This window comes from Rhinopithecus roxellana, chromosome 19 (assembly GCF_007565055.1).
Source record: "Rhinopithecus roxellana isolate Shanxi Qingling chromosome 19, ASM756505v1, whole genome shotgun sequence".
NCBI classification, from domain to species: Eukaryota; Metazoa; Chordata; class Mammalia; order Primates; family Cercopithecidae; genus Rhinopithecus; species Rhinopithecus roxellana.
The window spans coordinates 61715076-61739105 of NC_044567.1; the positions used below are offsets into that span (position 1 = coordinate 61715076).

General features: G+C 55.3%; 1 protein-coding gene across 2 annotated transcripts in view; it reads left to right on the forward strand.

Annotated features, from left to right (window-relative positions):
- The window catches only part of TMEM104 (transmembrane protein 104), a 63171-nt gene that overhangs the window by 35257 nt on the left and 3884 nt on the right, over positions 1 to 24030 (forward strand). For both annotated transcript variants that reach the window (XM_010387646.2, XM_010387645.2), the window contains exon 9: positions 7939 to 8032. In XM_010387646.2, the coding sequence (XP_010385948.2) occupies positions 7939 to 8032 (94 nt within the window). The remainder of the gene's footprint in view (positions 1 to 7938; positions 8033 to 24030) is intronic.

Genomic DNA, 24030 nt, shown 5'->3' on the forward strand with positions numbered 1-24030 from the left:
ACCTCAAAAAAAGAAAAAGGAAAAGAATAGTATTGGGGCTAGGCATGGTAGCTCACGTCTGTAATCCTAGCATTTTGGGACGCCGAGGCAGGATGATCACTTGAGGCCAGCAGTTTGAGACGAGCCTGGGCAATATAATGAGACCCCCATCTCTGAAAAAAAAAAAAAAAAATTAGCAGGATGTGGTGGCATGCATCTGTAGTCCTAGCTACTCGGGAGGCTTAGGCGGGCAGATCACTTGAGCCAAGGAGTTCAGGGCTGCAGTGAGCTATTATCACACCACTGCACTCCAGCCTGTGTGACAGTGCCTCAAAAACAAACAAACAAACAAAAAAAAAAACAATGAAGAATAGTATTGACAACATTCTTACGTTCTTTGGATGGAGCTCCTTGCTTGGCTTCAGGAGTGCTGCGTTCCCCACCAAGATGTTTGGACGGGAGTGATGATCTGGCGTGCGCTGACACAGGGGGTCAGGAAGCCGCGCTCATGTCTGTTGAATGTCTTCTGTGCACACGCTGCATGCTTTGAGGGGTTCAGGAACTTGAAGGGTCTCGCAGTTAGCAGGGACATCAGGATGCAAATCCCACCCTAGCCACATGACCCTGAAGCCTGTGGTCCTTCCGCTGACCCACACTGCCTCAGAACTCACCTTCCTGTGGGTAAATCCCCAGATACTGTAATTCAAGTTGAGAAAATAAAAACTTCCAAACCAAAACGTTCACAGCCACTTGAGAAATAAAAATAGAATCCTTGAACATTTCTTCACTACACTTCAAGGACATGTTGAAAGTTCACTTCCCATTTAGGGATGGGTTCATGCTGAGTTGCCATTAACCCCAATTAACTCTTAACCCCTTGTACCCACCAAGAGCAGCCCTGGAGTCTGGGGGATCCTTTCTTTTATCACTTGAAATAACCTCCAGGATTAGGGAGCTCGGCTGTGCGGTTTGTGTACTCCACCTCTGCCCAGATGAGCCCTCCTGCGCCCTCCTCACTCCAAGCCCCAGTGCTCCGTGGTCAGCCCCCACAGGTTCCTGTACGTTTAGCGTAGCCCTTTTCAACCGTTCAAGGCTTGCTGCTGTGTGAGAAGTGCCTCTGTCACCCCTGCTACCTTAACAGAAATCCCCATCAGCCCCCAGCCCTGGAGTGAGAAGGCTCAGGGTGGACCTGCTGGCCTCCCATGTTGAAACTCCGAGAGCTGACAGCAGGAGTGAAGAGAAAGCCGCTGGTGCCCGAATTCTTGGCTCTAGAAACTCCATCTCACTACACCGTGGAAGCCAAAACCAAAAAAGCCTCATATTTTTAGAGGGAAAGAAATAAGCACACATTTAGAGAACTGCCCACGTAGTAACCAACTAGTCCACTGCCTCAGTAGCGTTCATGGAAGCCAGCGGGTCACAGTGTCACTCCCCTGCCCCGCCCCACTTTGGTTCCAAGCCTTCTTGCTGCTCCAAGATGAGAACAAAAGCATCGCCTGCATGCTTCCCTGGTCACTGCTGGCTGCTTCGGCCACTGGCATTTGTCTCCATGGGACACTGCCCACTTTTCAAGTCTCACTCAGGAGGCAGGGCTGGGAGGGACCCTCTCCTGGGAATCAACAGTCAGCTGACGGCTGCCCTTCCAGGTGTTTTCTCTGTCACTTGGTGCAGAGGGTAACTGTGCGTCACTCTCTGTCCCGTGGGTTGGTTTTGGTGTGGCGTTGCTCAGAAAGTTCTTAAGACATTTGTCCTTTGTTGCAGCCCTCACTTCAGCCCCTCATTCTCCTGTCTCCCCTTTCTTGTGGGTGTTTTGTTTTGAGACAGGATCTCGCTCTGTCACCTAGGCTGGAATGCAATGGTGTGATCTCAGCTCACCACAACCTCACTACAACCTCTGCCTCCTGGGTTCAAGCCATTCTGCTGCCTCAGCCTCCTGAGTAGCTGGGATTACAGGTGCCCGCCACCACACCTGGCTAATTTTTGTATTTTTAGTAGAGACGGGGTTTGGCCATGTTGGCCAGGCTGGTCTTGAACTCCTGACCTCAGGTGATCTGCCTGCCTTGGCCTCCCAAAGTGCTGGGATTACAGGTGTGAGCTACCATGCCCGGCCTCCTGTCTCCCCTTTCTACCAGGGAAGTAGCCCCTGTGTCTTCTTTCCCCTTTTTTGAGGGAACTGAGATGGAACTGTGAGTGTTGTTGAATTTCATCAAACTCCAAGTTCCAGTTGGAATCTGCAGCCCACTCCATCTCCTTCCAGCACTTGGGGTTTTAGTTTTGTCTTGTAAGCATTTTGGTGGGTTGCGGTGGGTGACTATTAGGGACACTGACTCCACTGTCTCCAGAAAGCAGGGATGGAAAGGATCACTCCTTTGAAGAACTTGAGCTTCTTTACTTTAGGTGAAGATGTCTTCTAAGACACCACCCCTCTGGGAGCCAAGCAGACTGAGAGTGGTCACAGTTCACCGGGGTCTGATCCCCTTCCTGTGGGGATCTTGGAGATGCTGGTGATGGTGGGGAGCTGGGCACCCCAGGCTCTTCTCAGGTGCACTCTCTCCTTCATGGAGGGATGGATATCATTCTCCCTGAAGCCAGTGGGTAAACTCAGAGCCATGCTGTTTTGATTTGATGTGTTTCCTAAAATCATAACACTGTCGATTCCTCAGCTGTGTTGGGAAGAGTTACTCCCTGGCTGTGTGCTGTTTTCAGGCAGAGCAGATGACTCTTGCCCACGTGCTGCTGGCTTTGCTGGGTCAGGCACTGCCTCTCGCAGGAGACATGGAAAACAAGGCAGGTTAGCAAGACTGGGGCTGCCTCTTCACCCACTCTACCAGGCATTCCCCCCACCAAATACAGTGCATTTTGCAAAGCTTTTGTGAGCATCCCACGTTTGAGAGCCTTCCTAGGTGCTGCGACAAACAAGAATGCAGTCCTTGCCCTCAAAGGGCTTACACTCTGCTGGGGACACAAAATCAACCCAAGAGAAAGCAGCGGTTCAGAGCCCACCAGAATGAAGTCAGGTGGTATCAACTGTGTGTTGGTAATTCAGTCAAGAGCCCCCAGGGACGATTAAAATAGCTTGCAGAGGAGATTGGCACTTGAACAGGGCTCAGAAGCGGGTAGGAGTGAGGAAGGTCACAGGGGAAGATTCTTTGCCAGCAGGAGGGTGAAGGCATGAGATTGAAAATGTGGGGACGGGGTGCCAGAGAGGGGGACGTTCCCTTCTCCCTCTGCCGCTTTCTGGCTGTGTCACTGAACCTCTCCAGCCCCCACAGTTTCCTCATCAGTAAGATGAGGGCATCGTCACCTGCACCAGTGACCTTGCAGGGGGTCATGAGCATGAAATGAAACCGTGTGTGTTAGCACTTGGCAGAGTGTGGAGGGGCTGCAGCTTGGGTAGCAATGTTATCACAGGGCAGCTTTGATAGCACAGGGCAGGGCCGATCAAAGGACCAGTGGCTGGGAAGATGCGGCCTTGGGGTTGGCTCTGACAGATCTGCAAGCAGAGGGTAGGACCCAGAGATTGTACAGCATGTTAAACATGGTGTTTAATTTGAGATTGGCACCAAGTTTAAAATTTCGTTTTGTTTCTCTGACCAGCTAAATAGGCAGAGAAATTTGGGGATGGGGAAGTAAGTGTCTACCCGCTTTACTTCTGTGCTCTGATGCTGACACCCTCACTCACATGCTCCTGTGTGGTGCGGTTAAACAAAGGGCGTAACACGTTGCCAGTCCTGGACTCCTTTTGTATATGACACAGAAGCGGGCTGAGTCGGAGCCTTTCTTCTGTACGTGCCGTGTGCTGTAGGGTTAGTACTGGAGAGGAGGGAGGCAGGTGTTGGACACGGCTCAGCCTCAGCAGGCGTGAGTTGAGCGTTCTTGATTTAAAGATCCATTCTCAGAAGTAGCACAGTATTTGTTTCTCCCATTCCATAGCTGGGCAGAACGCTGACTCTTCAGTCTGTTCCAAACCACTCCAAGAGGAAAGTGGAGGCTCCAGTTGGTGACTGAGCCTTTGGTACCCAGATGCCAGGCTGCTCAAGCAGGCACAACTGTCCGTACTTCTGGGTCCTCAGCGAAGCCACATCCTGTCCAGGGAATCTCCAGGCACAGCCCACAACAGGTCCCCGTGAGGCTGCAGGGTCCCTTCCCCACATCTTTGAGTCACTGATTCTGTCCAGGGAATCTCCAGGCACAGCCCACAACAGGTCCCCGTGAGGCTACAGGGTCCCTTCCCCACATCTTTAAGTCACTGATTCTGTCCAGGGGACAGAAGGCTGGGGTTGAGATTAGGTGCTCTCTTTACTCCCTGCTTTGTGCTTAAATCTCATTTCTGGTGGCATCTGGAGAAACGGCTCCTCCCTGTCAGCCCCATCTTTAATGCGTATTTAGAGCTGGGCTCTGTCCTGGGGGGTCGGTGCTATTGGGAGCCTTGCCTTGCAAGAGGGCCCTTCTGGCCTGGGAGAGAACACGTATCTGTGGTTTGAAGTCCCCCAGTTTGTGGTCATCTGTGATAGCAGCCCCAGGAACCTAATGTAGAAAGCAAGGAAGGAGTCAGAAATTGTCGGAAATCTGGAGCCTGGGCAACTGGAGGCGGGCAGTGCATGTAAGGGACACAGGAGGACAGGCAGCCCTGTTGAGCTGTAGACTCCAGAATGTTCTGAAAGAGCTGTGGCTGAGCATTGCCTGCAGTGCCCTGGGAATGTGAGCCTCCTTGTCTCCATCAAGACTTCAGCAAGGCTGCTGTGGGGCCCCTGGTGTCATCTAAACTCACTGACCCAAAAAGAAAGAGGATCTGAACGGACCCATTTGTACCCTCCTGGGTCCATCCGGACTTTATTTCCCATGACCAGTTTGAAGATTTTATTAGAAATCGGGGTTTTCTTTTTTCTTTCCTTTTTTTTTTTTTTTTTTTTTTTTTTTAGAAATGTGCTTGGCTGCAGCGACTCGTGTCTCTGCCTCCTGTAATGAGTTGGGCTACAAGAGTCCTTGAGCAGAGACTGAGTTTGAACTGATCAATGGCATTTGGGGGTTGGAAAATTGCTCAGGAGCCAGCTAATTTATAGTGTCATATGGGCTAGACTGGAAGACCCAAGAGAGTAGGCTGTCTCTTTTGGCTTTTTATGTCTCCTTTTTCAAAAAGGAAAGAAAACACGAAGTACCACGCTTGGCTGTTGTGCATTCAGAGATGGACACTGCCCCTGCAGACCATCTGGAGACAGGGGCTGTTCCTTCTCCCACCCCCCTCCCTCCACAAGACCTCAGTGGCCACACCATGGCGTGGCAGCTCATGCCACTGCCTCTGTCCTCATCCTTTGTCACTCCGGAAGCCTGCTCCTGCAGTTGCTGAGTTCTGGCTCTAAGTAATTTGCAGAGGACACCTGTTCCTTAATTAGCCCCAGCTCGCAGTCTGTGTCTTCATCTGGGTGCTCTCTGATGCGTGAGCTCGCAGCCCCATGGAAGGGCTGCTGTTTGGCAGTCTGTGCATGTTTGCTGTGACTAAGTGGGCCCTGAGCCTTCCCAAGTGTTATGGTCAGTCTGTACTCCTGAGCATTAAAAGAAAAAGAAGCCACATTCCAACCATCATCCATCTATGGATGTTGCAGCCATTGGCCAGATCTTCCAGAAGAGTCCTTCATTGCTAGTTCCCATGCTGAGGACAGACCTGCTACTGTCCTCAGACTGGGTCTGAGAACACTAAGCAGGTGTGAACCCTCGTTTTGACTCCTCTAGATTCATATTCCTGGTCACTCAAGTGGCACCTCACACATACCACTTACAATAAATACCTTTCAGAGGTGCGTCTGATTAAATAGAGGGATGCTCTCAGCGGGCTGGGATTCATCCATACAGGGTTTTACAGAATGAGACCTTTTGTGTCCTAGGATCTTGACAAGCATCTGCCGAGGACAAGGACAGAGATGGACAGGGCCCCTGGAGGACAGGACCCAGGCAGCCTGCAGGAGCATTCTCTGCCTGCCTTTGGGGGTGGTTCTGCTGCCCCTCTATTTTTATGGTGTAGAATCTTCTAAAAACCAGTCTTTAGGTTTCTGAGATGAGATTTGACCTCCCACATAAGCCACCCCCAAGATCTCCAGCCCCCACAGCTGGAGGACCATGATTTCAGCGGGAAGTCAGAGGCGAACTGTCCAAACACCCGGGCACACCAGGAGTCCAGTTTCCGGCAGACCACAGTTACTTGGAAACATTTGTGGCAGGTGGCTCTGTGTTTATGCATTCTTCTACCTGACATCTCCCTCTTCATCCTTCAAAAGAGAAATTCATCAGTGGAAAGTTTCCCTGAAGTGGTAATTTTCCTAAATGACTTACTGATGGTGCTGCGTACAGACCTGCTCTGCCAGAGTTAATGTTCTGCATGCGTTACCATGTCCCCAGCTCCTCTCCCTGGGTTGAGGGGACAGCGGAGGCTGTCCATTGCTTTTGCGAGGAGAGCCCTTTCCTCTGCCTTCCCCTGCCCCGCCCTGCTCCCCAAGCCTAATAGAAAGACTTCTTTCCCCTCTCCTGAGTGGAAGCAGGGCCAGTTCTGAGGCCCCCAGCAGAAAGCTCTTTCCAAAGTCCTTCGCGCCTGATGACTGCCGGGTCGCCTCCTCCAGCCCAGCTAATTAGAGCCTTTCCTTAAGCGGCACTTCACTCCTCCGTGTCACTCATCCTCTCAGTGATAATGGACTTGGATAAGGGGTCACAGCTTCTCCCACATCCTGCCCTCCTTATGGCCAGAGGTCGGGGGAGGGTGCAGGGCGGGCTCAGTCCCCCTTCTACGGGGTTCCCGCCTACCAGCCACAGGGGCTGGCCGAGGGCCGAGCAGCTGTGATGGATTCACCCTGATGACAGGCCAGAGCCCGACTCCCTGAGTGGGCCCCCTCCCCACATTCATTCAGGCTTCCAAGCCGCCTGCCGCATCTCTGGTGAGCGTCATTAGCATTAACGTGATAAAATGGCGCTGTGTAAATGTTAATAAGGTCTGATGCCTCACACTGCTTCCGAGTGGCAGATTGGAAATGGTACCATCATCTTAACTGCAATGAGCAGCTCTTAATTCCTCTACTCCCTGAGCAACCAATTTGGCATGGAAATCCTAACCTTCCCCACACCCCAGTTTCTGCTCTGTCACGTTTACCCCATTTTCCTTAGGTTCCCATTTCCCACAGACCAGTTTTCTGAGACAGAGTTTGACTTTCGTTTTTTAAGTCAACACTTTCCCCTCTTCTCCAGACAGAAACAAGAGGATCCGTGCCGATCAGCACCCCCTTCTCTGCCTGGGTCCCGTTCTCAGCCCAGGACTGCTTTGCCCTGGTTTTCCTAGATGCAGCTCCCTTCTTTGGTCATCCTGGTACTTCCAAGGGGCCTGCCCTGAAAGCCAGGGGCTCTCGTTCTCCAGGCTTCTCCTTCTCTCGAAGCCAAAAACGTGGCCCATGCACATCCCGATCACTCCTCTCTAAGCCCTTCAGAAGAAGTGTCCTCTCCTGTGAGGCTTCGTCAGGGCTCGGGGACCCCCTCCCCACTGTGTCCTTTCTTCCCAGTAAACCGAGAGCCAGAGACATGGCTGGTGCTTCTTTTGGATCCTTGTTGCCCTTCCGTCTCTAGCCCATGCTCATGGGCAGTTCAAGGGTGGGCACGTCATGGGTCTTCAATCTGTGTTTGCTGAAGAGAGCAGGATGTTCCATCCCTGGAACAACACCTGGGCCTTGCTGAGGAGGCACAGCATCGTCGGCACAGTCCATGTGAGCAGCAGCAGGGAAGCATGGCTCTGGAGCTCTTGTTCCACCCCTGGCGCTGGCACTTACCCAAGATGACCCCAGGGAGCCTCTGCCAGTCCAGGTGTGCCCAAGTCAGGCCTGGCCTTAGCTGTGGGCGGAGGCCACATAAGCAGCAGCGTCTTCCGCTTGCAGACGGTCTGCGAGTGCAGCCTGCATCCCCCTTACTCTTGTTTCCATCCCCCAGGCAATCTTCACTCTCCTCCTCGGACCATTCACCTTCTTTGACGTCCAGAAGACCAAGTACCTGCAGATCCTGACCTCTCTGATGAGATGGATCGGTGAGTCTGAGAAACAGCTCGAGTCTCTGCGCTTTCTCCTCTCGTCCCTTCCCTCTCCTTTCGCGAGAGGCCGTGCAGGGCCCCCAGCCGTAGCTGGAGAGTGGTTGTGGTTTCCATTGACTCAGGTCTGTCTGGTCCTCCCACCTTTCCAAAGGACAAGGAGGGGCAGATACTCAGCTTGCCTTTTACTGCTTGGGAAATTTAGCACGAAAAAAAGATGATTTTTCGAGGTCACATAGTGTGGATGGAGCTGGGGCTAGAGCCAGGATTGTTGATTCTAGGACCAGCTTCTTTCTCATACAACCATGCTGGGTGCCCACTGACCCACAGGCGGGCGGGGGGGCTCCCAAAAGCCTGGGTTGGGCTGTGCCCTGCAGGGTACGGGAGCAGCGTGGCTCCGCATTCTCGTGAGTGTGCTATGCGGCATAACCATAAAAGCCAGCGGGCTGTGGCAGCAGCCACTCTCTGCCCCTGGGTCTCTGGCCACCAGGTCATGAAAAGACACCCCCTCCACAGCATCTTCTAACCGACAGACACCCTGCTGAGCATGAGCGCCATTGTCCTCAGCTGCGGTCTGGGGAGTCTGTTTCCCCAGACAGGTTGGTGGTTGGGGGCTGGTCCACTTCTGCCACACCATCCTGCCAGCCACCTCAGGGAAAGGGCTGGCTGCTGATCCACCTGGATGGAGGACAGGAGCAGGTGGGGCTTCTGTGGCCAGCACGGCTTTGGGCGCCCGTTGGACCCCTCTTCTGCTCAATCTAAAAGCTAAGAAGGCTGTTGCTGTTCTGATAGAGGGGCCTGGACAGAGTGGGTGTGTCCAGACTCCAGGAGCTCGCCTGCCTCTCAGCACAGAGGCACTTGGCTCTAGAGGAGCCAAGGTTGGGGCTCCTCCTTCCTGACCACCTTCCCTAGCCCCCTTTCCCACTGCGCTTGCCCATTCTACCCTCATCCAGACTCTGGGGGTGGACGCTGATCCTGATTCCATGCCAGGACTCAGCAGTGGGTCATGGTCACCGAGGACACTTTCTGGTCTAAATGACTTCCAGCAGCTTGACATCTGCAATTCCCCTGGTTCCCCAGACTCAGGGGATTACAAGATGTCAGTGTAAGGAGCCTCCGTACACAGCAGTCTTGGCATCTTTAGTTGGAAGGGACCACAGCAGTCAGGTAGCCCTGCCTTGCCCCTCTGGGAGCAAGCTGTACAGCACAGGGCACAGGGTGGCCTTCGGGGCCCAGAGCTCATGACTGGGTGAGGCTCGCACTCTGCTCTGGGGGTGTATGTCAGTGCTGGGAAGTTTTTCCTTGTCTTGAGCCATGCTCACCAGCCTGTAACTTCTTTGCCCTCTTGGTTTGTCCTTGCAAGGAGATGAGAGCAGGATGGAGATGAGTTGTGAGGCCCCCACAGGGGCACATCATCTGGGCCAAGCCCGTCCTTGGCCATCCAGCTGACACAAGGGAGCGGGAGGACACCTGTCAATCCCTGGACAGGGCGGAAGTCTGCGTCTGCTCCATTCAGTCTGTCTGGTCACGTACTCACCAGTGAGTGCTGTTCCCAGATTGCACTCACAAGTTCCAAGCCCCAGGTTAAATTAACATGACTACCTGGGGGAAGATGGGAATTGTTACTTAGAACCTGGGGATCCCACCAGCTCCAAGGACAGATGTAGAATGGAGCCTCCCTGGGTGCCAGGAACGATTGTGTCCAGAAGTCAGAGTCAGCAGGGATCAGAAACACCAGGGCTCAGCTGTCCACCCTTCCTGTTTCTCTGCTTATATTAAGTATTTGAGAGCTCTGGGTAAGGCCGAGTGGGTAAAACCTGGTGGTCTCCGAAGAACGAGTTTTCTCAGTAAAGCAGGATTTGGAGAAAACTGTTCTCCCTCCTTGCCTTCCTGGCCTAAGTCTGGTGCTTCAGCTCCTGTGGCTCCCGGCAGCCACATCTGTAGCCCCAAGGTCTGGCCCCTACCCTACGTGGGACTGGCTGCACTTGACCTGCCCCTCAGCACTGGGGACGCTGGCATGGAGAAAGCTGAGCTGATTCCTGTCTCCTTCGTCCAAGAGGACAGGAACAGGGTGGGGAGAGGTGGAGGGGACACTCATGCTTTAGCCAGCATGACAGCCCAAGAGGGGATGACACCCAGGATAGTGACAGTTAATGGCTTCCGAAGACCCCTGCACTTGTTTAGGGTGACAGATTCCTCCCCGTGTCTGGGGAGCAATACATTTGTTGTTGAAAGGGAGAAGACTGTTAAAAGGAGAAGAGGAGGCTGAGGGCACATAAAGAGCGATTGTCTCAGAGCAGGAGACCAGCTGTACCCCTGCATCAGTCGGAGGAGGAGCTGAGTTCTGCGGCCAGCAGGGCCCCGGGGTCCTGGAAGGCGGCTGGGGACAGCCCAGGCCCCTTGCCATTCTGCTGTTGGAGACACTGCTTCCCCCGAGGCTCGCAGTAGACTTGGCAGTTGCTTTAGAAAATCGACTCCTATTTCCCCCAGCCCCTTCCCACCCCCAGGTCTCCCACCCTGAGGCTCCCGGGGCCCTGCAGTGCTGCGGAGCAGGTGACAGTGGCCTCAAGAGAGGCTCTTGGCAGCATCAGGAGCCCGAGGTGGAGACCAGCTCGTGAAGGTCGACAGCACTTGTTTTTTTGGTGGTGACGTTGTTGTCTTGACATTGTTGTCTTAGCAAGTCATCTGCCTCTCTTTTCCTTTTGATCCAAGAGATAATCAAATGTCAGGAGCCTCTCAGGCAAACCTTTTCTCCAGAGTGCTGCTGGGGGCGACAGCAGAGGCAGTGATTTTTCTCCATGAGAGACTCAGACCTCTGGGCTTAACAAGCAAACTTTTCTGTGACACAGCCCTCTTGCCAGAAGAAAAATTGCCCAGTTAGGTAAACTCTGAAGCGCAGCTGGGTCTAGGGTTCCATCCCCAGCAGCCAGCACTGGAGCCAGTGGGGCATTTTTCTTCCTAGCGCTGGCGGAAGGTGTGTTCCCCTCTCAGCCCCGGGCCGCAGCAGGGCTCAGGAGGGGAGGAAGGGGGTGGAGGTCTCCCTGGAGCCACCAAACAAAACAAAACTGGCAGCCCCTCCATGGGGGAGGGACCCCACGAGGGTTTCTCGCCTCTGGCCCAAGCTCACCCCAGGCAGTTTTTCGAGAACCACCCTAAAGGCAGTGACCTCAAAGGCCTATTTGTCCTCTCAAGTCTGTGCCAAGTTGTCAGTTCGCCACAAACTCCCTTTTCATTCTGTCTTAAAAGCAGCTGTGTGACCGAGTCCCACACACCCCTCCCTCCTTCCCACACTCCCACCGCAACCCTTCCTCTCCTCTCTCCCCATGTGAGGCCATGCTTTCCCCATAACCAAGTGGGGAGCTCGGGGTTGGAAATAAGCTGGCTTGGGTTCCAGGAAGACAAAGGGGAAGAATGAGCACCAAAGGGACCGGAAAATCATAAATAAATGTGCTGAGCCGGAAACTTTCTTGGGCTTAATTAGGAATTAGTTCTGCCATCTGTTGAAACGAGGCCGGAGGAGACTGCAGGCCCCGGAGCTGTGCTGAGGAGCCTTCGGGCCAGCTCCTCTGAGGGGCTCTGCTCTGCCCTCCTCCCCTTTAGTAGCCTCGGAAGCCCCCTCGTTCTGCCAGAATGGCACTGAAAGGGTTATAAATAGCCTTTGTAAATAACCACTTGTCCAGGAAAACTCAAAGCATGGATGACATGTGATAGTGTCTGTTCATTTCTTGTGCTCCCCAAATAAGTTCTGGGGAGACTGGATTGGTCAGTGTGGGATGCCTGGGTGGCAGATACTTCTGAATCCACATGGGGAAGGAGGGTCTTGGTGTGCTGTCCCCAGCAGTGAGGCTGTTGTTCTGGCCCTGGCAGACCTGGCTGGCTCACCCCCAGGTGGCCACCGCAGATTCCTGAGCAATCAGGTCTCCGGTGGCTGCTCTGCGCCAGGTGGCGCACCTGCTGGATGTCACGCTGGACCTCCTTGCCTTGTTCCCCCCGCCCCCCGTGTGGGACAGTTGGCGTTTACTCCCAATGTGCGCAGATGGATCGAGTCTTCTCCGCCAGGTTCCTTGTCTGTGCAGTGGCAGCGAGGCCTCGATTGGGACCTTGTTGTTAGCACAGCACCTGCACAGTGTGCAGAGGGGAGCCACAGCGAGTGTGACCATCTTCAGCATCATCTTGGTCAGCCATCACATCCCAAGAGTGGCCTCAAGATGAGCCTCTCTGGGGGCTGGCCATGAGACCGGGGACATGACCTCAGCTACCTCAAGAGAGCATGGCACTGGGTGTCCACACGGGTTTCACAGTGAGATCTAGAAGCATCCAGGTTGGCTCTGGGCAACCTCCCCTCCGCCACATCCCAGCTGTGGTGCCTGGAGAGGAGCCCTCTCTGCTCCGCCACCCCCAGCATCTACTCGCACACACTTTGAAGAAGCTCTGAGCTGGGAGAATGAAAGGCAGGCCCATCTCACAGAGGGGCAGGGGCTCTAGCCTCTGCCAGCCACAGGTAGACCAGGGATGCTGAGGGGAGACGCAGCACAGAGGATGTTCTTTGTGCTCACAGGCCCAGCACAGGGACTTCAGAGCCCAAGCCTGAGCACCTAAGCCGATGGCTAGAGGCTGCCCCCGCCTCACCGCCTGGAACTCTCGGGCTGGAAGGGGCCATGGCAGCTTCATTACTTTAGTTCCATTACCAACTTTCCCCGGCAGATGCCTGCAGGCGTCTCCCATGAACAGCTGGCTCGGCACGGGGCGCCCCATTTGGGGTTGTTAAAAACCCGATCCTTTCTAATAAAGGCCGCTCTGGAGCGCCACAGCCCTCCTCGGGCCTGGGCTGCAGGGTTCCCTTCCCTCTGATTGTGTATGCAGAACAGACACCACACACTCTCTTTTTGCATCTGTGTTCCCCTCAAAGTGGGTCAGACACCGTCCTCTCCAGGCGTTTGTGGAAGAACTTGAGCCTGCCTCATGAAGTTCTCGGCCCCGCTCTCTCCACCTCCCTCAGCAACTGCCCCAGATTTGTTTTCCAAGCCAACAGAGAAAGGTGGGACGTGGTGGTGGTGGCAGGTGAGGCCCCCAAGAGGAAGTCATCACCTGGGGACATGAGGCTTTCTGGTGTTTACCTGTCCCCAAACCCATGACTGATCCCTGCAGACTGCCTCCCAGTGGGACTATGCTGATCCATCACCACCGGCAGCCAGGGGTCTTGTGTCTGGGCCATCTGGTGCCCACTGCTGCCAGGTTGGCATTGGAATTCCTCCACAGCCACTCAACTAGTGCCTCTCAGAGGTCCCAGAAGGACCCCCCAAAATGACCCCTGTGCATCCATCCAGACAGCTTCATATGCCAGCACCACACCACCCCGCTGTCAACAGCCCTGCACGGCCCGGGTCTCTGCCGCAACCCTGCCCACCCTCCAACTGGGCCACTGTCCAGGGCTCTCCTGGGCTGTTCCGTGTCCAGCCATGACTGGTTACACTCCCAGTGGAGGGAATCTTGAAAAACCTTTTGTATATGTTTCATTTTGGTCTTAATTTTACTCTTGGTTTTCTAGAAGTTCTTTCTGCAAATGCACAGAGGCCCATTTATAGGAGAGGAACCCAGTGTTTGTTTTAAGGTAAAGTAGGCAACTAATGAACACTTGCTGGCGAATAGCCAGCCATGTGCCGCCAAATTACTCCCTTCCTTAGCATCAGTCAGAACTGACCTGAGAGTTCACTTGGCCCCGAGCAAAGGTTGTTGCCCTTTCGTCCCTACCTCTCCTCTAAGCAGCCTTTATCAGCTCTGATCCATGTACGGCCGAGATGGGCAGATCCAGCTATCAAAGACTCCTGCAATGCCCAGGAGGTTGGTGGCCCAGCTGTCCGGCACTGACAAGGCAAGGAAACTAAGTCCCAGGTCACTCATGGCAGTGGGTCGAGTCTGACCCGACGATGGTGATGGGCATGGCCTCTGTGCAGAACTGGGCTTCATGTGGGAGGATGAGTCTTAACCTTGCAGCAAGTCAGGCCATCATATACATCTGCAGGGCTGACACGGCCCACGGCAACCCTGGCGCTCCAGCGTTACGTTCAGACCCAGGAGGGGCCACCCATCCTTGCTCGGTACCACCTCTCCTCATCTTCCTCACTCTCTCCTTCCTGTCTCTCTTGGCATCTAGCTGGCTGCTGGAGAGGAAAGGGCTGAGCAGCCTGCAGGAAAGGTGGCAGCGCCTGAAATTTTATGTTTCCAATCTCCAGGAAGGAGATTAGTCAGCCAGCAGCCAGAGGCCCTGCCTCCCCAATGATTGCACACTGAGCTTGCTCTGACAACTTAAGAATGAAAAATTGAGACCCTGCCCTCCCAGGCACCACCTGCCAGGCTCTGAGGGTGTGGGAAAGTGGAAGGATGAAAGGCCAGAGCCCGTGATTTCTGACGGAAGGCTTGATTGCCCAGAGGCTCAGACACTTGCCCTTCACCAGGCTGCCGCCACCTCCTGCCACCCTGGGGAGAGGGGGACTCTGCTGTCAGTCCTTTGGGCTAAATAATTTAGCTGCAGGATAGAACCTAGTCCTATAAAGCTGGTTGTTTCAGCGCTCCTCTCTTCTCCCAGGGTGAGGAGTGAACAAAGCTAGAATCCTCCAGAAAACACAGGAGCTGGCCCACATGGGAAGATCAGCTGGCTTTAGACTCCCTCCTTTCAGCAGAAACCCAAGTGAGTGGTGGGTGAGTTGCTAGGCAAAGCTGGCATATGCTGGTTGCCCTACAGGTCTGAAATGAAAACCAGACCCAGGGCCAAGATGCTTTTGGTGCCTGGCATATCCATGTGGCGGCTTCCCATAGTCCCCAAAGGGAGCTCCTCCCAGGCAAAGCCCTCACCCGCACCACAGCCCAAGCACAGGTAGGTGCCACCCCAGGAAGGATGGGCCAGCTGAGGCTCCAAAGACCCTGTGTCCTTTAGTCCCTCCCGGAGAGGGCACACACCCGGAGGCCCCAGAGGTGGGGTGGTGGGGATTGCTTGGCCTTGAGGGGCCTTAAAGATGTTGGCGGTGGTGGGGGTGGACAGGGGCGTAAGAGGAGGAACTGAGGGTCACTCTGGTTGGCAGAGCAGGGGGGAGCAGCCTGTTGGGGTCCTCCTTGCCCCCCTCCCCATCCCTGACCCCCAGAGCCCCAAAGGTTAGCTGAGGCCAGTGATGGGGTATTCCTGGGAACTGTTCTGACAGCAGCTTGACCTGGCCAGGAAGGCGGGGTCACTAGTATCATCCGGTCACCGTCCTTAGAGCACAAGGGGAGCTAGATGAGAACTCAGCACTGACAGTTTTTCCTGCTTGCCTGGGAACGGGGCTTTCAGCAGGGGCAGTGGGTTTCTGCAATGATAGACGGCATGTGCAGCTTCCTGAGCGACTGGTGCGAGCCAGGCTTTACCATCGCAGCACTGCCCTATCTCACTCCAACCCTTCAGCGTTTCTACAATCATCTCCTTTTTTTTTTTTTTAAGACAGAGTCTTGCTCTGTCATCCAGGCTGGAGTGCAGTGGCACAGTCTTGGCTCACTGCAACCTCCGCCTCCTAGGCTCAAGTGATTCTCCTGCCTCGGCTTTCCAAGTAGCTGGGATTACAGGCATGAGCCACCACGCCCAGCTAATTTTTGTATTTTTAGTAGAGATGGGTTTTCTCCATGTTGGCCAGGCTGGTCTCAAACTCCTGACCTCAGGTGATCCACCCACCTCGGCCTCCCAAAGTGCTGGGATTACAGGCATCAACCACCATGCCCGGCCTCATCTGTATTTTTAAAGGTGATGAAACAATTAACCCCAAAATTACACAATTAAGTGGCAGATTCAGGAGCTGTGTCCAGTGCAACTTGGCCATTTCCAAGCCAGGACTGTGTCCTGGTGTCGCTCACACCTCTAGGCTGCAGGATCCTTGGGCTCTTCTACCTCCAGCCTGCAAATGTGGGTCTCCTTTTGCCATGGTTGGTCCGGTTATTTAAGGAACAAATACCCAGTCACCTCCCCCTGTTTTAGAGCCAAGAGGCTGGTCTCCAGTGGTTCTCTGCTCAGGCTGGTGTTGCTCACCCACCCCTTCTGACGGCCCAGCTAAAGCCAGAGACCCCTGCAGCACGGCACCCTCAGAGGGCTAAGCGTTGGTGAAGGAGGGAGCTGGCGCCAAGTCCTCCCCTAGTCCTGTTCCCCGCCTGGAGTGCCAGTGCCTGAGCTGGTGATGGGCACACAACCGGCCATTCATTATCATTAGCCTTGGCATGTTGATTCTTTGCTTGGAAAAGAGTGCCACTCCCAGATAGCCACCGTGACGGATGGCCTCCACCTCCCAGTGTCAGAGCCAGAGCCACACATGGGGAGCAGGGAATGGCATGGGGCTTGGGGCTCCCTGGCCTCAGGGACATCTGGAGCCAGGTTCAGAGGTCAGAGAGTTGCGGGGGCAGCTCTCCAGGAAGCAGCCCTGCCAAGGCACAGCTCAGCACTGGCACATGGGAAAGGCCTGGGGGCCCATGCCTGGGGGAAGACCCTTCACCCTTGGCCCTCAGGGTCATGGCTCTGAGTATGTGTGCACAACTCAGTATGTGGGCACCCAAAGGGATTAGGGAGGAGGAGTGTGCCGCGTGCAGTCTGGCCCTAGTGGATGCGTGTCCCCATACTCCTCATCCCTTCCAGGCCCTGTAGAAGGGGATGAGTGGGCTTGGGGTGGGGGCTTCTGGGCAGGGACCATTGGGCAGGGCCCTCCATGGCTTCTGAGGGCATAACCCTCTGATGGTGGCCCAGGACCACAGGCCAGTTCCATAGCACTCCAGACCCAGCCAGTGCCTCCCTTGCCAGGTCAGGCTGCCGTGGGGGTCACAGCCCGAGGGCATTCAGAGCCCATTTGTCCTTGGGCTTTTCCAGAAGGATTGGTGCAGCGTCACAGCTCCACCCTAGGTCTTCAGTGTCCCCATGCAAGTCAGGGCAGGAGACAGGGTTAGAGTGAGGAGTCCTGGACCGAGGTTGGTGGCAGAAGGGGGAAATCTTTCAAATACTCAGCATCTCAGGTGCTTCCCAGGTGTGCACAGCCCACAGACCCCCAGCACAGGAAACCCCCACTGAGACGCCCATAGAAATACAATGCCAGCCACTTGGGGAAACTTTTAATTTTTAGCGACATCTTGAAGTTCAATTCATTTTGATAAAATACTTACCGTATCAAAAATATCTTTCAACATGTAATCATGAAAAAAATGACAAGTGGGATACTTTACGTTCCTTTTCCATGCTAATCCTTTTTTTTTTTTTTTTTTCCGAGACAGAGTCTCACTCTGTCACCCAGGCTGGAATGCAGTGGTGCAGTCTCAGCTCACTGCAACTTCCACCTCCTGGGTTCAAGCGATTCTCCTGCCTCAGCCTCCCTAGTAGCTGGGACTACAGGCGCATGCCACCATGTCCAGCTAATTTTTGTATTTTTAGTAAGGATGGGGTTTTGCCATGTTGGCCAGGCTGATCTCAAACTCCTGGCCTCAAGTAATCTGCCCACCTCAGCACTGGGCCACACACCAAGTCTTTGAAACCCGGTGTGTTTTACGCTTGAGCACACCTCAGTTTGAGCCAGCCATGTTCCGGTGCTCAGTAGCCTCGGCCTTGTATGGCCCTGGTGGTCAGCACAGCTCTAAATGCTTCTCGGTGCTTCTCCATCAGAGCCCGGTGGGTTTGTTGCCACCTTCAGGGAGAGCATGGGCAGCATTCAGGCTGCCCAGAAGTAGCCCTTGCTTAATTCCAGAGCCAGCGATGGGGATGAGGAAAACAGGAGAGCCACCAAGATGGACTCAGTGCCTCAGCATCTCATGCTCATGGGGGACTTTCATGTGTGCCCCTAGAGCGAAAGTGGGGGCTCCTTGGAGGGCCCTTTCTGCTACCCCCTCTCCCCATCCAGGCTTGGAGAGCTCTGGCCTCTGTGTCCCAACTCCAGTGGTGCCTGGGAAGGTCACCCAACTCTCTCCAGCCCCACACAGACCCCAGCATTCTGTAAGGAAGGCAGAGTCCTGCCCAGGCCTCACATGGCTCAGAGACCAAGGCAGCGCTGCCTGGGAGGACCTGGAAGGAGCTCATCCCTCTCCACACCTCCAGCTCAGCCAGCCCTTATGTTGATGCCCAAGGGTGTGTGTTCAGCGCAGGAAGGAAGGAGCTTTCTGTCCCTGCCCACAGATACCCGAGAGAGGTGAACTGGGGTTGCTGGTAGGACTACTGGAACGTGAGCATCAGGGCCCTGGGCTCCAGACACCTACTCATCCCTGTCTGGCCCCAAGAATAAGTTACCTTCAGCTGCTACAAGGGCTTGGCCCAGTCACGGCTTCATCCCGCCAATAAGGCCCCCTTCTTCCCCCAGCCCCCCAGGGTGAGGTTCCAGGAGGGCAGGGATATTCCGGAAGGGAAGGATTTGGGAGAGATGCGGGTGTTTGTTGACCTTTCATCCCCTTATAAACCAGCGCCACCTTTGCCATTTGGCAGGTGTTCAGAGTGGGTGGGCTCACCTGTCCTCCTCCCTGCCAAGGAGAGAGGCCGTAAGGACAGATGTGGAGGCAGTGCCTGCAGGGACTTCTTATCTGACTCTTGCCAGGCTGAGACTATCTGGGGAAAGGCTGCTTCTGTTCGCTTCTCTTCTGACTGCTTTAGGAGCCTGAGGACTCGGATGTTGTAAGAACATATCTTGATGTGAAATTGCACCTTGACTGCCACACTTGATGTTGCTGCAAAGCCGATATTAACATGAACCTTGGCTTGTCCAGATGCCCATACAGTGGATGTGTCTCCTGGCAGCTCAGTCGTTGTGTAAATTTTACTTCTAGCCTCCTCAGAAAGGGAAGGGAGGCGACTTCTCTGACTGGCCTGTGGCAGATCAGGACTTGTGCTTGTTTATCTCAGCTCCAAGACAATGACTTGTGTGCCTTCACTCTGTCTTCCTCACTCCCTCCCCAGGCGTCAGTGTGCGAGGGAGGGGAGCGGCTCTGGCCCAGGTGATTCAATGTGCCGAGGCCCGCGTGTGGAGCTGAGATCCACTATCAGGACAAGCCTGTGAGCAGCCAGCAGCCGTGGCAGGCGACCTCACAGGGCCTTGATGAGGCTCTGCCTATGGGTGTCCTCGGGGGGCCCCCCTCCTCGTCTCCACCCCGCATTGAGCTGCTCCTCCTAAACCGTGAGGAGTCACAGCAGCCACAGACCTATAGGGTTGGAACGGCCCCGAAAGGTCCTCCCTGTCCCGTCTGACACTTGCTTCCCTTTTGGGACCCCCACCACGTGGCCTCCTACCCTCAGGCTTGGCTGCCTGCCGCGACGGGGATCTCATCATGTACCCCACAGCTAGTGTGCCTGATAACCAGCCCGTTCTTTGGTTGTAATTTGTCCCCTGTACTTTCCACCTGGACTCTGGTCCTCCGGACTCTGGGCACCAGAAGGACAGGGCCCCTGTCTCAGTGTGCTGTCCCCAGACAGCCAGCATAGTACCAGGGGACACTCAGTCCCTTGTTGTTGAAGGAATGAACAGTCCAGTTGGGCCCATGGGTGACACAAGACAAATGCGGTGGCTTTTGTGTTGGCTTTTACTCAGAAATTAAAAGAGAAGTCGCCTGTCACCCCTTGTCATTTTGCAGCTGAGCCTTCTGAGGCCCAGCAGCCGCACACGTGACCTATGTCAGCCTCCTCCTCTGTCCTCCCCTCTGCCTCCTCCCGGCTTCTCACTGCCGCTCTGCACCACTCAGCAGGACTCCTGGTGTGGAATTGTGGGTGGATGTGGACGTGAATGTTCTGGGCACTGCCTGTGATAGGCTCTTGGGGAACTGCAAGCCCTGCTGGGGGCCGACCCCCCACACATCTGACTGTGAAGTCCTGGGTGTCTGGTCCTTAGCGTGCCTGGGGAGCACTTTCTGCTCTGTCCCGCCTCCGTGCCCGTCTGTCCTCCCACACAGGCTCCACGAGGTGGGCGCAGGCTGTCTCCGCGGCTGTGGCCAAGCCCTGGGCGTCAGTGTGGCTCTCGGAGCCCTGTTCCCCACCGCGCATCCTGGCAGGGTCTCCACAACCTGTCATCCTTGTTTCATCTTGATTTATGATCAGACCTAATGAGTTTTTGGAGCAGCTGTCTCCCAGGGATGCGGCGATCAATCTAGGAGATGGTTGTTGAACTCTGCTCCTCCCGCAGCCAGGGGAGGCAGGGAGGGGCCAGACAAAGGGGTGGGGTCACAGGGGCCTGGCCAGGTGCACAGTGGGGGTTAAGCCTCGTGCCATGGTCCCAGCAAGGTCAGGGCCCTGACCTCCCCTTCCTCCCTTCCTCCCTTCCTTCCTCCTTTCCTTCTTTTCTCCCTTCCCTCCCTTTCCTCCATCTCCCAGGGGAACTAGAGGTTCTAGATGGTGCTAGTTTCTTTTGAATTTGCTGGTTTGGAGACCAGGCTGGAACAGTTCCCTTCACTCCCCACTCCCAGGGGACAGATCCCAGCCCCCGCCTTCATATCCTCATGGTGGTGGGGAACCAGAGGGCCCTGCCCCCTCCCCAGGTAGCTGGCTTCACCTTCTGCCCCGACTGGGGCCATTTGCACTGGGAAGCTGGTCCTCACCCCTGTTTTGGGGGCATGGCTCTTCTAGAGCCACCTGCCCTTCCTGGATGTGCTCCTCACCATGGCAGCCTCTCCCTTTCCTGGTGTGTGAACGCCCTGAGTGCAGGTCGGGATTCATGGGTGAATGACCCACCTCTGCTGAGTGTGCACTCGGTCTGCTCAGCCCCAGAGCTGCTGGCGTCTCCATGCAGCCGAGCTGCCACATAGCTGGGTGAGCTTTTGACAGCAGTGCAGGGTGTGACCCAGGGGAGCTCACGAAGGCCCGCACGGCCCTGCAGCTGCGTCTGCCCCATCAGGTGTTTATCCCATTTTCTAACACTCTGGAATCACCTCCCAAGAGCTTCTACCATCTGCTTCTGACCCCCAGGCGGCAGCAAACATCCAGCCCACGAAGGTAGACTTGGTTTTTGCAAATAGACTTGTTTAAGACAATCAAAAGAACCAAATGGGTGACTAATCTAGGTAATCTAGGTAGTGGCATTAGGAGGTGAACCTAATTATGGCTAGAAGATCGTGAAATCATTGTTTTAATTACCCATAGCCGTGACTGTGTTCTTTTTGTTTGTTTTGTTTTGTTTGTTTTGTTTTTTGATGGTGGAGTCTCACTCTGTCGCCCAGGCTGGAGTGCAGTGGCACCATCTTGGCTCACTGCAACCTCTGCCTCCCGGGTTCAAGCAATTCTTCTGCCTCAGCCTTCCGAGTAGCTGGGATTATAGGCGCACACCACCAAACCCATCTAATTTTTAGTAGAGACAGGGTTTCACCATGTTGGCCAGGCTGGTCTCAAACTCCTGACCTCAGGTGATCTGCCTGCCTCGGCCTCCCAAGGTGCTGGGATTATAGGCGTGAGCCACCGTGCCCAGCTGCCGGGGTTTTGTTCTAGCTTAAGGTTCTAGAAGTTGTTCCACATCACTGTTGGTGTCAAAGGCACCTCTTCGCAAGACAGCTGCTCTGGAGGACGCCAATTGGAAGGTGTACATTTCGGGGCATGCATGTGTGTGTGTACAACTGTCTCATTTCTTTGGAAACCTACTTTGTGAATTGGTTTATTTACCATGAGGAAATCTCACAGGCATGGCTGTAAGGAGAGCTGCCCTTCTTTGGAGATGTGAGGCTGGGGAGTTAGAGGAGCAGAGAAGCATGAGCTATGTTCAGGGCAGGAGGAAGCAGTGGCAGGGATGCTCACGTCCAGACAGCTGACCTCTTCCTGCCTTCTTGCCTGCTTGCTCACCAGACCCAGGGCCCAGGGCCGAGTGACAGACAGCTAGAGGAATTCTCCACTTGACTTTTTCTAAGTTCATGCCAGCCTTGGCCAGGGCCAAGTGCCAGGTCTCAAGGTGGTGCCTCGAGCACCTACAGCTTGCCCTACAGCAGCTGCCCCCATTGCCCTGACCCTCGTGCCCCACTTATGGTAGCAAAACAGTCTGCTGCAGCCTCCTGAATAACAAATCACCAGGTGCCCCTGGGCCCAGTCTGGCCTCTGTACCCCCACCCCATCCTGCTCAGCTCTGCTCTGTAGCCCTTTCTGGCTCACAGGGACTCCACCTCCAGCGTGTCTACTCTCTCCCCGGTACCCCCCCCCCCCAGCACATCCTGCCCTGGCACACCTCCTGTGGGGTGCATCTCTCGCATAGCACTGCTGTGCACACCCCCCTCTACCCAGCCTCAGAAATCTCTGGGGCGAGCAGATTGCTCGGGGTCCTGGGCTGTGCCACAGCTGTCCTGTGCCATCCATCCCCACTGGGTAAAGCTGGAGGCAACTCCCTGGACTGAGACTGGAAGGAAGTAGGCCGCCGCTTCCCCTTGACTGACCAGGGTTGGGACGATTTGTGATGCTGGGGGAGGAGTCCCCAGGCCCTCAGAGTCAGGATTGGCGGGGACTGGAGCGGGTGGTGAGAGGCAGAAGCAAATCATCTTCTTTGCTGGCAATGTTCTCAGGCCGGTTTCAACGCTCCCTTCCTCCCCTCCTGTCCCCGACAGTGTCAGGCAGTTGTGATTAAAAGTAATAGATGAAGATTCCATCCCACTCCCAAGTGTCATTGTGGGAAGACATTGCCTGGTTTCCTGTGGGTCCCATCAGAGCCACCTCTTCCTTCCAGGAGTCAGGGAGTGGGCCTGGCCCAAAGGGGACCATGAGGTCCCCAGCTTCCCACCTGCAGAAGAGCCCTGGGGCTCTGTGGGGGCCCCAGACAGGAGCCATTGAGCTGCGATCTGGCCTGTTTGGCCACTGCCCCTTCACACTTGCCTGTGCTGCTCACCAAGAAATGTCACGTGTCCCCGTGGGCTTCACCTGAGGGGTGAGGGCACAGGCTAGAGAGGCTGTCAGATGTGTTCTGAACAGAGAGAGCAGGGCTTGGTCAGCTTCAGAACAGACACGGACACCGGTGGTCTCCGTGTGTGAGTAGCTAACTGTGGTTCTGGGTAGCCCGGAGAGCAGAAGCCAGAGACAGAAAGATCTAAGAGTGCCATCTCCTCAGAGCGCTGGGAACGCAGCCCCTTATGCCTGGGGCGCACAGGCTGCCTCTGCGGAGCTCAGCCTGGAGGGTGTGCTGTGAGCCTGTCTCCAGTGGCAGCCCAGAAGGAGGGCCACCATAAAAGGCTGCGAAGTGAAGCCAGCCTGGTCTCCATCAGCAATGCAAGCTGTTTGCTCTGAACAGATAGGGCCATGGGCCCCCTTCCACTTCCACAGAGAGTCCCCTGTCCCCTAGCTGTGCTGCCAGGCCCAGGAAAACAGAGCCACATGCCACCTGCCTCCAGCCTCGGTGTCAGCAGCCCAGGACTGGGCAGTCCGCAGCCTTGATCCTTGGTGCTGTTTCTGCCCTGGCATGACCACTGGCACCTGCCTGCCTGCCCTCAGCCCCTAGGTACCTACCTGTCTGCCCAGGGCTCCCAGCACTCCTGCCTGCTGTCTTCAGCTGTGTCTAGCAGATGCCCTCGGCCCAGGAGGACACCTCCTCCCAAACACTCCATGCCCTTCTGCGTCTACCCCCCAGCTCCCCAGCCTCACATTCCTCAAACCAAGGGAGAGAGTGTGACCCTGTGTCCTGGCCCAGCCTGCTCCCTGCCAGGAAGCTGGCAGAGCCCCTGAGAGCCCTGGGGGGCCGAGGAAGGAGTCAGGCAGTGCCTGCCCCAGGATTCGCCCTCCTCTAAGAAGACAGAGTTGCTGCCTCTGCAAAGCCAGACCACCCTGCCCCTGGCCCCACTGCAACCCAGGCCCCTTGCTCAGCAGGGAGAGGGGAGAACAGGACAGAGAGGGATTTGCTCAGCAGGGAGAGGGGAGAACAGGACAGAGAGGGTTGCGGGACCTTCCTCTGATGAGCAGCCACTGTTGAGCCACCCAAGAATAGGGCTGCCTGAATGTGCATTTAATGACTCTTTCTCGTGGGGCTATAGGCCCTGCAAAGGCGCCCCCCAGACCAGAAACTCAGGGTAGG